The sequence below is a fragment of the Myodes glareolus genome, chromosome 15, assembly GCF_982192425.1.
Source record: "Myodes glareolus chromosome 15, mMyoGla1.1, whole genome shotgun sequence".
Lineage (NCBI taxonomy): Eukaryota > Metazoa > Chordata > Mammalia > Rodentia > Cricetidae > Myodes > Myodes glareolus.
The window spans coordinates 66,506,634-66,520,110 of NC_142040.1; the positions used below are offsets into that span (position 1 = coordinate 66,506,634).

The 13,477-nt window shown below is 41.9% G+C and overlaps 1 protein-coding gene across 1 annotated transcript in view; it reads right to left on the reverse strand.

Annotated features, from left to right (window-relative positions):
- The window catches only part of Fbxl7 (F-box and leucine rich repeat protein 7), a 357,688-nt gene that overhangs the window by 7,028 nt on the left and 337,183 nt on the right, over positions 1 to 13,477 (reverse strand). Inside the window, exon 3 of the mRNA XM_048457034.3 lies at positions 3,785 to 4,396. Within this exon, the coding sequence (XP_048312991.3) occupies positions 3,785 to 4,396 (612 nt within the window). The remainder of the gene's footprint in view (positions 1 to 3,784; positions 4,397 to 13,477) is intronic.

Sequence of the window (13,477 nt, forward strand, 5' to 3'; positions counted from 1 at the left end):
GTCCTTTGTGTTTGGGGATCTGCAGATAGTTCCGTGGACAAGTGAGAATTTGAATCTCACTGCAAGGACAATTTATCTGGGGCCTTAAATGAACTACTGAGAAACATGAGTCTTTCCTGTAAGTCTTAAATGGAGAACAATTGGAGATTTTAGGCATGAAAGTAAAGACTTACAACTTGAAAAATTTTCCTCCAGAAGTTGAATATGTGGAGTGCAGACTGAAGTGTTAAAAAAAGCAGTTGATGAAGTGCTCCTGTAGGTAGTCAGGTGGAGGAGAGGGGATGGACTCCAGGGGTTGGGAAATTCAGATGGTCTGGATAGGATTCTGCTGATTAGGAAGAAAAGATTAGGGAGAGAAAAAAAAAGGGTGGTTCTCAAGTCTCCTATTGGAGAGAGCTCCTTTGAGGTAATTTTACTTGCAACAATTAAATTTTAGTTTTCAAAATAAGTTGGTTTTAAGATATCCTAATTATGTTTAAAATACTCATAAGACCCTGTCCCCTGCACCTGTCATGGGAGCAAAATAGAACCAACCGCATTGGCAGAGGTGTGGGAGAGCCAGGTCTGAAGTTGTGAGCATCGGAGAGCTGTCCCATGGTTGGGGGGGGGAGCATCTTCTAAGGCAAGTGGGAGAGCTGGCCCTGAGGTCATAAGAGAGAAAGAGCTGGACCTGCTCCCCACCGACTGCAGCATTTGGGAGAGGGCCCTCTAAGCCATGCCTAGGCAACACAGTAGAGCTGCCTTGAAGGTGCAGGTGTTGGAGACCAGGTGGTGATGATGAAAGCAGAAGAACTGGCTCATTGCTGCAAGGGGGAAACTAGTCAGAGCAATGCAGGAGAGCTCACCCTGATGGCGAGGACAAGGGGGAGCTGGGGGCTGATCAAACCTGCCATTACCCAGGCCCAGAACCAGAATTATGAGTTGGCCCACCCCAATATCTACCCTATCTGTGATTTGCTGGACCCAAAGCTGCAGGACCTCCACAAGACAGGACAACAGCAGGGAACCGAGAGGAGTTCCAATGAGGGCCCAGCAACAATAATGTAGCAGAAATCAGAGGCCTTGAACCAGACCAATGACTTTTGCAGTGAACATTTGCAAGTAAAGATATATAAATAAAAGGATTTACTGTGTACTCACTGTGTCACATTACAACTTCAAAAAATACTAATAAAAGGTAATTTGTGATAATGTTAAGATACTGCATCTGGCTATGGTAATTACTAGTGATCTGAAAATGTAACATTAAATGTTAGTATTTTCTACCTTGCTAAATATGGCCCAGGAAATCTCATGCCATCTAGAGCAGTGGTTCTCAACCTTCCTAATGTTGTGATCACATAGTTCCTCATGTTGTAGTAACCCTCATACCATTATTTTGTTGTTACTTCCTAACTGTAATTTTGCTACTGTTATGAGTCATAATGTAAATACGTAATAAGAACTCCTGTAGAAGTTGTGACCCAGAGGCTGAGAAATGCTAATCTAGAGGAACTGAACTCTAGACCAGAAAGTGAGCCTTCCATACTCAAGTTTATTGTCATTGGAAAGTTAGCCACTACCTGAAACCCACTTAAAACCATGGGGGTTGGGTGATGAATCATGAAAGCAGTTTTATTAACCTTGTGGCCTCTCTTTGGCATGACCACTTCCAAATTTCTCCAGAAATGGAAGAAATTTTTAGTGAGTGCTGAGGGCAAACCCATCCTTTAATCCAACCTGCTAAACCTTTCAAGTCTATCTCTCCCCAGCATCTTAAGTTGGTGTGATGTGAACCAACTTAAATATGTGAAATTGCATCTTAAGGTGGTGAGTCACAAGCTCCTCTTGTCCTCCTGCATAGATGCACAGATCTGTGGTGTTATTGGCAATCTTTATGAAGCTGTAGAAATACGTATAAGCATGAGGATGGTATTGAGGTAGAGGACAGCTAGCAAGACTTCGTAACAGTTAGTAAAGTAGTACAGCAAGCTGACCCAGGCCAGAGAGCTCAATAATCCCATTCCCAAAAAGTCAAGTGGCTTCAGCCATTTAAGAACTTCAAAACGACCTCAAATAGGAGAACAGAAGTCCTTGAATTCTACATGAAGAACACCTGGTAACATGCTCTGACAAAGAAGGGGGTTCCAAACGGTCATTCTCTAATCCGAGGAAATACAGGGGAGGGTGTGTAAGATGTTCAGATGGCAAGAATGGGAAAGAGTCTCTCGATCTTCTTAGCTAAGGAGAAAACACATCAGGCTGTAGCTCTGAGCACTAAGGGAACTGCTCCACATCTCAGGGCTCCATGTTTCCCAGAGTGCCTTGGAGAACGACTCTGAGAAGGCCTCCTTGTTTTCCGCTTCTATATGCCAATGGCAGCTCATGACTAATCTACCACACAGTCAGGATGGCTCTGTCCCACAACCAGCTCAAGCAGGAAAGCCATAAGCAGCTTTCCAGGCAGGGAAGGAATCTGCAAAAATAATGGGCTGTCAGCCGAAATATTTTCAGATGTCGACTTCTGAAAGACAGAACATGCTGGGAGCTGTTTTACTTCCAAGAATTTTTTTTTTTTTTGAAGGGCTTCATTTACCTCAGATTCTTGTAAATCCCAAATTCTATTTCTTTGCCTGGCACAGTGGGTTTTACCTTCTGACCTTTCCCCAACCATTCCTGAGGTCAAAGATCATGCCGCTCATTTTTTTTTTTTAAACTCTGACACATATTACACATCTCAGCCTCTGTAATGTTCATTTTCTGACTGTATAGCAGATGAGATTTAAAAAGGGGCTGTTGTTCAGGCTGGGTCCTTGTCTGGCGCCAAAGTTTGACTCTGGGTTTTAATTCTTCCTGCCTGAGAGAGACTTTTAAGTAAAGCAATTATACGGGGATTTCCTTCCATTTTCAAAAGAATGAAAAGTTAGGTTCAATGGACCCTGTCCTTGTACTATGTAACTGAGAAATGTTTTAAAAGTTCTGTGAAATCAACCCAAAGGAAGGGAGAATGGGGGGGGGGTACCACTTGACCATAACAGACTTTCCCACTGTTTAGAGAAAGACAAGCCATTGTGAGGGCAGCTGCCAGGCTTGCATTTTATTCCTCACGGCGGACTGTCTGGTCATGATGTGGTACGCAGGGGCACTGCTGTGGCCTTACCGTGGTTCACAGGCTCAACTAACTCACATCACATGCAAAAGGCTCGTTTCTAAATGGCCTGTTTAGTTAGATATTTCCTTCTGTTTATCTTAATTAGATTTTTGGTTTCCATTGTGCATGGTTGTTCTGGAGTATAAGGTCACATTTAAGGTAGACTGACCCAATCTATCAGGATCAAGGTGCCCACAGTTCCTTCAAGGGACAGATGTTCAATGCAGGGGTTACTTGTGGCTTTCAGAGTAATGAGTCCACAGTGAGGTATGTTCTGACTAAAGTCTCTCTACTATGAACTCTGGTCCATCTCTGGTAGCTAGCAAGGAGACACTGGGGGCTGGAGAAATGACTCAGTGGTTAAGAACACACACTGCTCTTCCAGAGGACCTGAGTTTAGTTTCCAGTACTCATAAAGGGCAGCCCTCGACTGCCTTTAACTCCAACTCCAATGGATGCAAAGCCCTCTTGTGGCACGTGTGGGCACCCGCACTCATATGCCCACACTATACACAGACACGCAATTACATGTAAGTTTAAAAACATAAAAATAAACATTAATAAGAGAAGGGACCCTGTAAAGGTAGCAGTGTATCCTCTACTCTGGGGTGGTGCATTAAGAACACATAGGTTTTAAGCTCAGTTTCCATTTACCTGAAACATCCAGGTGCTCCAGGTTGGGGCAGAGGGACACCACATCAAAGACAGCTTCGTTGGAGATATTGTAACATCCTGAGACTTCCAGGCGCCTCAGTTCTGGGCAGCACTGCGCAATGGTGTAAAGGCCCCGGTCTGTGAGCCTCCGGCAGCCACTGACAATAACAGTCTCCAGCATGAGACACACATTGGGGGTGTCCTGGCAAAGCCTGCGGGTCAGCACTTTCAGGGCACGGTCCACGTTGATGGTCTCGCCCGTAAGGCGGATAGTCCTCCAAAGGCGCGGGTCCCAGGCCAGGTTGTACCAGCGGCGGCACACGCGTGCACACCGGCACAGCTGGTTGGTGGGCAGGAAGGAGAAGATCTGCACCATGGAGTGGTCCGGGAGCCGGTCTATGCTGGCTTGCTCTTTCTGGGGTCTGGAGGCCAGACGGATGAGTGGGTGCGTGAGGCGGGTTGGGGGTGGGGAGTGAACCATTGCCACTGTCTCCCCGGTGATGGAGGATGAAGAAGTAGAGGAACCCCTTCCATTCTGAAATCCTGGCAGAGTCGGTGGACATATCAAGGCTGGGCTGGGCGTGCTCAATGTGCGCATGCTCAAGTCAGAATCTGGCAAAGGACAGAGAACAAAGTGTTAAGAATGAGGGCTTTTAATAGAACCTTGAGCTGGAAGGAAGGAAAGACACACATGGGGCAATGGTGACACTCCCCACAGCCTTCACTCCTGGACTTCTTCAGAGGCCCAGGCAGCAAGTCCCACCATTCCTTAAAAACTTCTAACCCTCTTGCTCCACAACAGGGTAAGCATTGCAATATTCACTTATTAGGCCTGGGCTTTTCATTACAGTGACTCAGCCCTGCTAAGACTATGCAAAAACTGTCATAATTAATAGAGAGGAAAACAGGTATGGGTGCCATAATCTTGACTCACATAGACAGACCAGTTGGAGAGGCCTCTGTGCAGACCAGTGGCAAATTCCCTCATTCCCCGATTCTCCCATAGCCCTCAGGGCTGATCATAAGAAAGGCCAGCCCCCAAGCTGCACTGCTTCCATCTAGGGAGAAGCCTTATCAGTGACAGAACTGATTGGCTCTCCTAGCGTATCTTGAAGAGGCAGCTGATTTGACTGTATTTTACAAGTGAGGGGGATGTGTTTCAGAGCAGAGAGCAGAGTTTGGCTGTAGAAAGCCTCCGTTCCTTTGTACTTACTTGCTTGGCCATCGCTCTTGTGATAATTTCCCAGAATAGGGTAACCACCAGGCTTTCTGAGTTAGGCCAAGCTCCAGTCCTTGAAAGTTCATTCTTCCTTCTAGCTAACTTCATTTTCTTTGTATTTGAAAGCCCTATGCTGGTCTTTGAAACCAGAGAGGTCATGTGATGAGGACTCCTGTAGCTTCTAAGTTGTTGAGGAATAAAGAATTAAGAATCCTACTGAACATTGAAATAATTTCTCTAGATGTATTTTTTTCTATCATAAATTGATCCAATAATAATATGTGTAAGAATAAAACAGAATACACACACACACACACACACACACACACACACACACACACACACACACAAAAGAATTAAGAATCTCCCGGAGGACTAGAGAGATGGCTCATCAGCTAAGAACATGCACTGCTCATGCAGAGGACCTGAGTTCAGTTCCCAGCACTGTTTCTAAGTGGCTCACAAAGGCCTGTAACCCTAACTCCGGGGGGACTTGGTGCTTCTGTGGGTGCCCGTATTCACATACACAAACCCATATACAGACACAGACATATACACAATTACACACACATCTAAAGGAAAAGAATTCTTCAAAGAGAATGCTCAGTTCATTTCTCTTTCTCTACGAACAAGAATTTAGTCTCTCCCTCTCTCTCCAAATGTACTTAGATAATAGTATCTATTTTACATAGACATTATTTAGAAAATAATGCATTCAATATAGTTTATATAAATATTCATTTATAAATTCATACCCATATGTGCTTATGGTATGTAAAGAGACAGAGAGACACGGAGAAAATTTATTTCTAAAATACAAATTTCTTTACCTGCAAAAATAAATGACTTGGTTAAATTATGTCTCAGTCAGTTCCACCTGTGGCCATATTTCTGAAGATTTAAGTCCTTTGAATATTCAGGAACAACAAACAGTAAGTCTATAAGGAAAACTGTAAGTAGAAACTCAATTATGGATCTCAAAACTGCCTCCAACTTATCATGATACCAACACACCATCACATGTCCTCAAGGAATTGGCTCTGATGCCAGTATGTTTCTACTGAGGTGAACAGTTTACTTTGGACCAGGAAAGAGGGACAATTCCAGGCTCTGGACTCTGATGTTTAAGAAGATGAGAGGTCTCTGAAATCTCTCTCTTGTTTGCGTAGGTTCCATTCCTCTAGGAGAAGGTGTTTTAGAGTGCCACATGGAGCTCCGTGCGGCCGGGCCCTGAAGCATCACATCCACTCCCTCTCCCTCTAGTGGAAGAGAACAGAAGGCTTTACAGCAGGAATCTTTACCTGCCTCACTTTCTTCACTCATACCGCAGCCCTGAGGGGTAAGACGAATACATCCAGGTTGTTTAGCACAGATGCGCCTTTCATGATTATTTCAGCCATTTGCTTTCTCTGTCTGCAAGATTCCCTGGGTGTGATAAGAATTTATGCCCACCCTGAAATGGAAATTACACACAACTTTGAGGAATAGTCTGGGCTGGGAGAATTGGGAAGCCCTCTGACAGCTCTTCTTGACATCCCACTGTGGATTTATCCACAGGAATTCTAGAAGGAAGTTCACAATTCTTCATTGTTCACAAATTGTCTATGCATGCATACATAAATATGTGTGTGTGTGTGTGTGTGTGTGTGTGTGTGTGCGCGCGCGCGCGTGCGCAGGATTTATTCCAAGAAAGCTGATATTTCTTTTACCAGGAACACATAGCAAGATTTGCTGAGTCCTTCAGGCTGACTTTAAAATGGGTAAGTAATCCTCCTAGAACTTTTGAAAGTATATAATCACAATGGAATATATAGCATCCAATAATTACAAAACAATAAAATGATAGTCTAAGCTTGAAGTATTCATACCTAGAAGTTTCTATAAAATACTTTTCTTGATATTGTCCCATATAAAATTCACGTATTAAACTTAAAAGGTAAATCTATCTATCTATCTATCTATCTATCTATCTATCTATCTATCTATCTATCTATCATCTATCTGTCTATCTGTGTGTGTGTTTAAATTGAAACACAATTATAATAAAAAGTAAGTATTCTTGCTAGACAATGTGTCAAAGAACCATTTACTGACATTAGATATGGCTTGCAGAAACAGATGACTCATGGAACTATCGATATACTACACTGTATTGGCACACTGGAAAAACAGAATATGGCTTCCACTTCAAGCAGAAACCCCATATGTCTCAGTTAGCAGCTATTGGTTGCACCAGAAAACACAGAAACACCAACTCCCCTCTTTATACATTTTCTCTCCTTGGATCCTTTCAGCTAACTGGCACTGGTGTTACCTATTGACTTTTTCAAGTCCACTTAGAAACAAGAACCTCAATGCCACGCTACCGAGCCTGCTCAGATGGAGCAGCATGAAGGTGGCAGTGACCGAGGAAAGCGACAAGCCTCCTCCTGGTCTTCTAGCACTGTGGTACAAACATACAGAAAGACAGCTAAATACATGGGAACTCAGACTTTGCAGGCATGACTTACTTTCAGTCCTAAATAGCTAATCTTAGTTAAATTCTACCTTGAAGCAGAAGCCCACTGTTTATTTTAGCAGGAAAGTAGTACATATTGTACTAAAGAACAGTTCAACCACAACTCTGAGAGGATATTAATGGTCATCTTAAAACCGGATAGGATTTTGCATGCATCTATAGAAAAATTGGTTATCATACTTCATCATTCTTTGCCCCTCCCCACCACAAGATGAGAACATTTGTGATTGGTACAAGGAGTTAACTACACACTGTCAGGAGGTGTTTTGCAAGGGAAAATGAGATTTTAAAAAAAGTATCAAACCAAATATATGGGACCAAATGCTTCTATAAAGTGCCCAATTAACCTCTATCAGAACCAGTTGTTCTTAAGTCCCTGTGTATGGGGGTTGGAGAGACAGTTCAGTGGTTAGAAGCACTTGCTGCTCTCTCTCCAGAATCTGGGTTCAATTCCTACCACTTGCATGGTGACTCACAACAGTCTGTAACCCAGTCTCAGAGGATCTGATGCCCTCTTCTGGCCATGGTAGGCACCTAGCATGCACATAACACAGAGACATATATGCAGACAAAATACCTCCATACACAAAATAAAGTAAGAACATTTTTTAGAATTCTGTTATAAGCCAAAGATTCTTGGTGACTATTTGAAGAAAGAATGGCAGTAAAGGAAAAATAGAAACTCCTAAGTGAGGAGAACATTTTTTACAACATATTTAGAGTATATTCCAGTTTTTATATAAAGGATGGTAGCTTTTTGAAATTCACCAAGGCTACTGCTCTGTCAGCAGGCACTCTTTGAACATATTTTGTTTATACATAAATAAGTGTATAAATTGGTAATAGACTCTGTTTAAACGCAAATTACATGTGTCAAGTACTGACATTTGGGTCTAATGTGTATGGCATATATGATGGTGGCCACACTGTGTTGGAGAAGGTAGCCGCTTGTTGGTTTCCCACTGCCCAGCTAGCTTAGACCCGAAATAATCACACGGAAACTGTATTAATTAAATCACTGCTTGGCCCATTAGCTCTAGCTTCTTATTGGCTAACTCTTACATATGAATTCAAACTATTTCTATTAATCTGTGTATCGCCACGTGGCAGTGGTTTACTGGCTAAAGTTCCCAGTGCCTGTCTCCATTGCTTCTCTCTGACTTCACCCTTCTTTCTCCCAGCATTCAGCCTAGCTGTCCCTGCCTACTGAAGTTCTGCATTGCTATAGGTCCACAGCAGTTTCTTTATTCATTAATGGTAATCACAACACACAGAGGGGACTCCCACATAAACATTGCATGATGTTGGTATATTGACTATAGCCATCTTTGCTTGCACAACTTCTCTATGTTGTTCCCACAGTGGTGAAACTGTCTAATGATGTATTCCTTAGAAGGCAGATCTGCTGTTCAGTGGTACATGACTGACCTTTGCAGTAGGTAGTAGACAGAAAAGTGTCTCAGAGAAAAACTGATCAAATCTGCAAAGGGAAAACATCCGGTTGGTATCAACTATCACAACTGGAAATGGTGGGCTGAAAGGACAGTGGATAAAGTCACTTGCAGTGTAAGTATGATGACCCAAGTCTAGATCCCAAGAAACCATGTGAAGCTGAGCACATCAGTACACATCTGTAATCACAGAACTCCTATGGTGGGATGGGAGGGAGAGACAGGAGAATCCTTGGAAAAATGCCAGCCAGACATCTAGAAGTACTCCACGATAGGAAGAGACCCTAACCCCAACATGAAGAAATGATAAACTAACACCAAGTTTTCCCTCAGACTTCTACACGTGCTTCATAGTACCAGCATGCCTGAACACATACACACACACGCGCACGCACACACATACACACAAAAATGCACACATACACATACACTCATATGTCATAAATTCACACACATTAAAAGAGAGTCAGAAAATATGTTGTCAATTATAAATATGTAAGGACAGAGAAAGGATAGAAAAGAGAGTAATTCAAGTGTCATAAAAGCTGAAGAGGAGATGAAAGTGAGAAATGATATATTCTCACAATAAAATGTGAACTTCTGTATCTGGTCTCCTAGAGATCCTAGAAAGGTAGAGATAGTCAAAGGATAGTGAAAATACACTGGTATCTTCAGGGCAATAAACAGAATGGGCTATCGGGAATATTCGGACTAGGGAGGACAGGACAGCATCTTAGTTTTATATAATTCAACGTAATAAATGGTACTGTTGCAAATTCTTGGATTACATGGCTATGGGCAGATGGAATTTTCATTCATTCAATGAATGATTTAACACACACTGTTCCTCATGTCTAGTTGAGGCCAGCAAGGGAGAGATAGCATCTGACTGGATTATAAAGCAAAGGTTCCTAGCCTGCCTCCTGTCTTTCCCTCAGCCCCATTAGAGTGTCGCCACAGCACACACTCAGGTGTCTGCAATTTCTTGCAATCCTTTGGGGAGACAGACAGGCAAATGATTATATTGAAGTTATTCCCAAATCCCATAAAACACAACATGGTAAAGGATAGAGAAGCTTTTATGAGTCTTGGAAAAAAAATAGAGCAGGAATCCAACATGAAAAAGATAAATGTAGAATCTATTAGCAGTGAAAAAATATGTTAAACAGTATTTTAATAAGCTTTTGTGTTTTGGTCAAAAACGAAGGCACATTTTGACATAATGGCGATGCTGAAGTTAAATAAACATAATTGCATTTTATGATTATAAATACAGTTGAGTGTGGACTAAATTAAGAGATTATAGATTCTTTAAAGAAATCCTGGTTTGTTAATTTTTAAATTATTTCCAAATATGTAACTGGTACAGGAAGATGTCCTTCAGAGAAATCATTTAGTTACTTTGATTATGAAAAAGAACTGAATTTTTTTTCCTGGGGGGAAATTTTATGAATTTTTTTCTTACTAATTTCAAAATTCTGGAAGTTTTACATCCTTAGTAATCACAGAACAATACCCAAATATTCAAGGCATCTCTCACAAACATGCTTGTGAGTCACATGTTCTTCTATTCTGCCTAATGTTGCAGTTTTTATTTTTAAACCACTGCTGTTTAGACTCTAGGAATTTTATTGACATGACTCTGGGTTTTCACAGTCATAGTTTACAAGCCCACCCTTGTGCTCCCTCCATCTGATGACCTAAGCTTTAGAACAAAAGCCTTTACATCACAACCCAGCTTTCTCCTCAAGAACTATTGCCATAAAAAGCAAGGGTTCTTTTCTTATCTTAAACTAGAGCTTTAAGAAAATAGATCTATAAAACCGATTTAGTGAAAAAATAAATACAATCCAAGTGTATTATTTATCTCCTTGTTTTATTCAAAAATATTTTCTTTTAATGTGGTTCAGATCACATAAACAATCTAGAACCCAGTTAAGGCACTGGCAGCTATAAAATAGAAAATTATACATGGAAATATATATACATGAAATAATCCTGCATTTCATATGGAGGGAGTTAACTTCAGGATTTAAGAGTTATTGTTGGGACTGCTGAAGGTGGCACTTGCAGAATTAAACAAATACTGGTTAAAGACCTGTCCAGAAGGAAGTACCTCCATTGACAATCATCTGGACTAGCCTCATACTGGTGTCGCCATTGTAACTAGCTTCTGGAATTCCAATGAAAAAAAATGAGACTTTTCTGCAAGTGCGTGTAAAGTCTATTCTAACATGCAGCTCTTTGTAAATGTTTGAACTTTATTTTTCCAATGCTATGCAGCATCTGACTCATTCTGCTCTTCTGGAAGGGTATATTCCCATTGCTAAGAAAACTTGTAAGCCACAGACAGTGACATGTACAGACTCACATGTTTGGATCTTGCATACAACGTGAGTACTCCAAGAGGACCATTGAGGAATGTGACATTCACAGAAAGATCAGAAAGCCTAACAAACCAAGACTGTTATAACTCACAGATTCTTTTGGCTTGCTTTTGTGCTCAAATGGCATGTAGCACCTGCTTCCTCCTCCTTGTACGTCAAATGGCAAAGTAGGTTGACTTTTAGGTATCCCATGATGGGAAGAATGCATGCACCATTCCCGAGATAAACCTCTGTTAGTAGAAGCTTCCCCCGTCATGCCTTAAGATTTATTAGTTGTTTTTCCTTTTGCTGTGATTGAAGAGCTGACAAAAACCAACCTCAGGATGGAAGCATTAGTGGCTGACAGTTTGAGGGAATGCAGTGTATCATGGGTGTGTAAGGCAAGATGCAGGTAGCTCCATGGTGGCAGCTGGGATCCTCCCGTCTTCTAAGAGGAAGCACAAAGCGAGCAGGAAATGGAATTGGGCTGTAAATCTGCACTGTGCACCCCCAGCGATGGATTTCCTTTAGAGGTTCCACATTCTTTTGCTTCTACTCTTCAAATCAGTATCATCAGCTAGTACTCAAATATTCGAACCTATGTGGGGCATTTCCTTCAAACCACAAGGCACACACATAATCTATGAAAATTACAAAATCTCCCTAGACTGCTGATTTCCCTTCTTAAGAAATCAGGTCCCAGGTTCAAAGTTTTTGACAGGCAGAAATATTTATCTAAGTTTTATAAAAAAATTATTCAATTTTTTTGTAGATGCTATGGAGCTTTGTTTTCCAGGGAAGACATGAATGTTGTCATCTTGAATTGGGAATAATTGTGATCATGTATATGAGATCCTTACAAAATTGTGCCCCTAACATTCCTCCATCAAAGGTGGGGAGGGCACATGAAGGACAAAGGTGTCACAAACTCAAGAGGTACATGAGTACAGACCTGAGGTCACATACACACATAAAAATTGTGTGTGTGTGTGTCTTTCTCTATCTCCATCCACCGCCAGATGAAGGTTCTATGGTGATATGCAAAATAACTCCCTAGGTCCAAATGAGAAGCAGATGGAGGGAGAACGTGAGCAAGGAAGACAGGATCAGAGGGAACCCTCATCCGATGATGGATGGAGATAGAGACAGAGGCCCACATTAGAGCGCTGGACTGAGCCCCCAAGGTCCAAATGAGGAGCAGAAGGAGGGAGAACATGAAAAAGGAAGTCAGGACCACGAGGAGTGCGTTCACCCACTGATACATGGGGACTGATCTAATGAGAGCTCACCAAGGCCAGCTGGACTGGGACTGAACGAGCATGTGATCAAACCAGATTCTCTAAATGTGGCTGACATGGGGGCTGACTGAGAAGCCATTGACAATGGCAATAGGTCTTGTTTTGTCTGCATGTACTGGCTTTTTGGGATCCTAGTCTGTTTGAATGCTCACCTTCCTAGACCTGGAGGGAGGGGGGAGGGAGTGGGGAGAATGGGAGGGTATTGGGAGGAGGGGAGAAAGTGGAAATTTTTATAAATAAATAAATAAGTAAGTAAGTTAAAAAAAATTGTGTGTGTGTGTGTGTGTGTGTGTGTGTGTGTGTGTAGACAGAAGTTTCTGTCCTCACTGGTCTCACAGCCATTCACTCCTAAATAAACACACAGAAGCTTATAGTATGAGCTGTTTGGCCTATTGATAAGGCTTATTACTAACTAGCTCTTACAACTTAAATTAACCCATAATTTAGCCATGTGGCTTGGTGCCTATTCTCAGTAAGGCATTCTCATCTTACTTCCTCTGTGTCTGGCTAGCAACTGCATCTCTGCCTTTTCTCTTCCCCAGAATCTAGAAACCAGAGTCTGGTTATTCAACCTATATTCCTGCCTGGATACTGGCCAATCAGCATTTTTATTAAACCATTATGAGTGACAAATCTTTACAGTGTACAAGAGCATTATCCCACAGCATATGTGTGTGTGTGTAGACACATGTGCATGCATATACATGCATTAGGGTGGACATCTTCTTTGGTGTAGATGTCTGTGCTTTGGTTTTCAATGACCCTATAAATCACTACTCATCCATGCTTCTATAGGTAGTCCAATTAAGCTCACTGGTTCACCAAACTAGGCATGCACAGA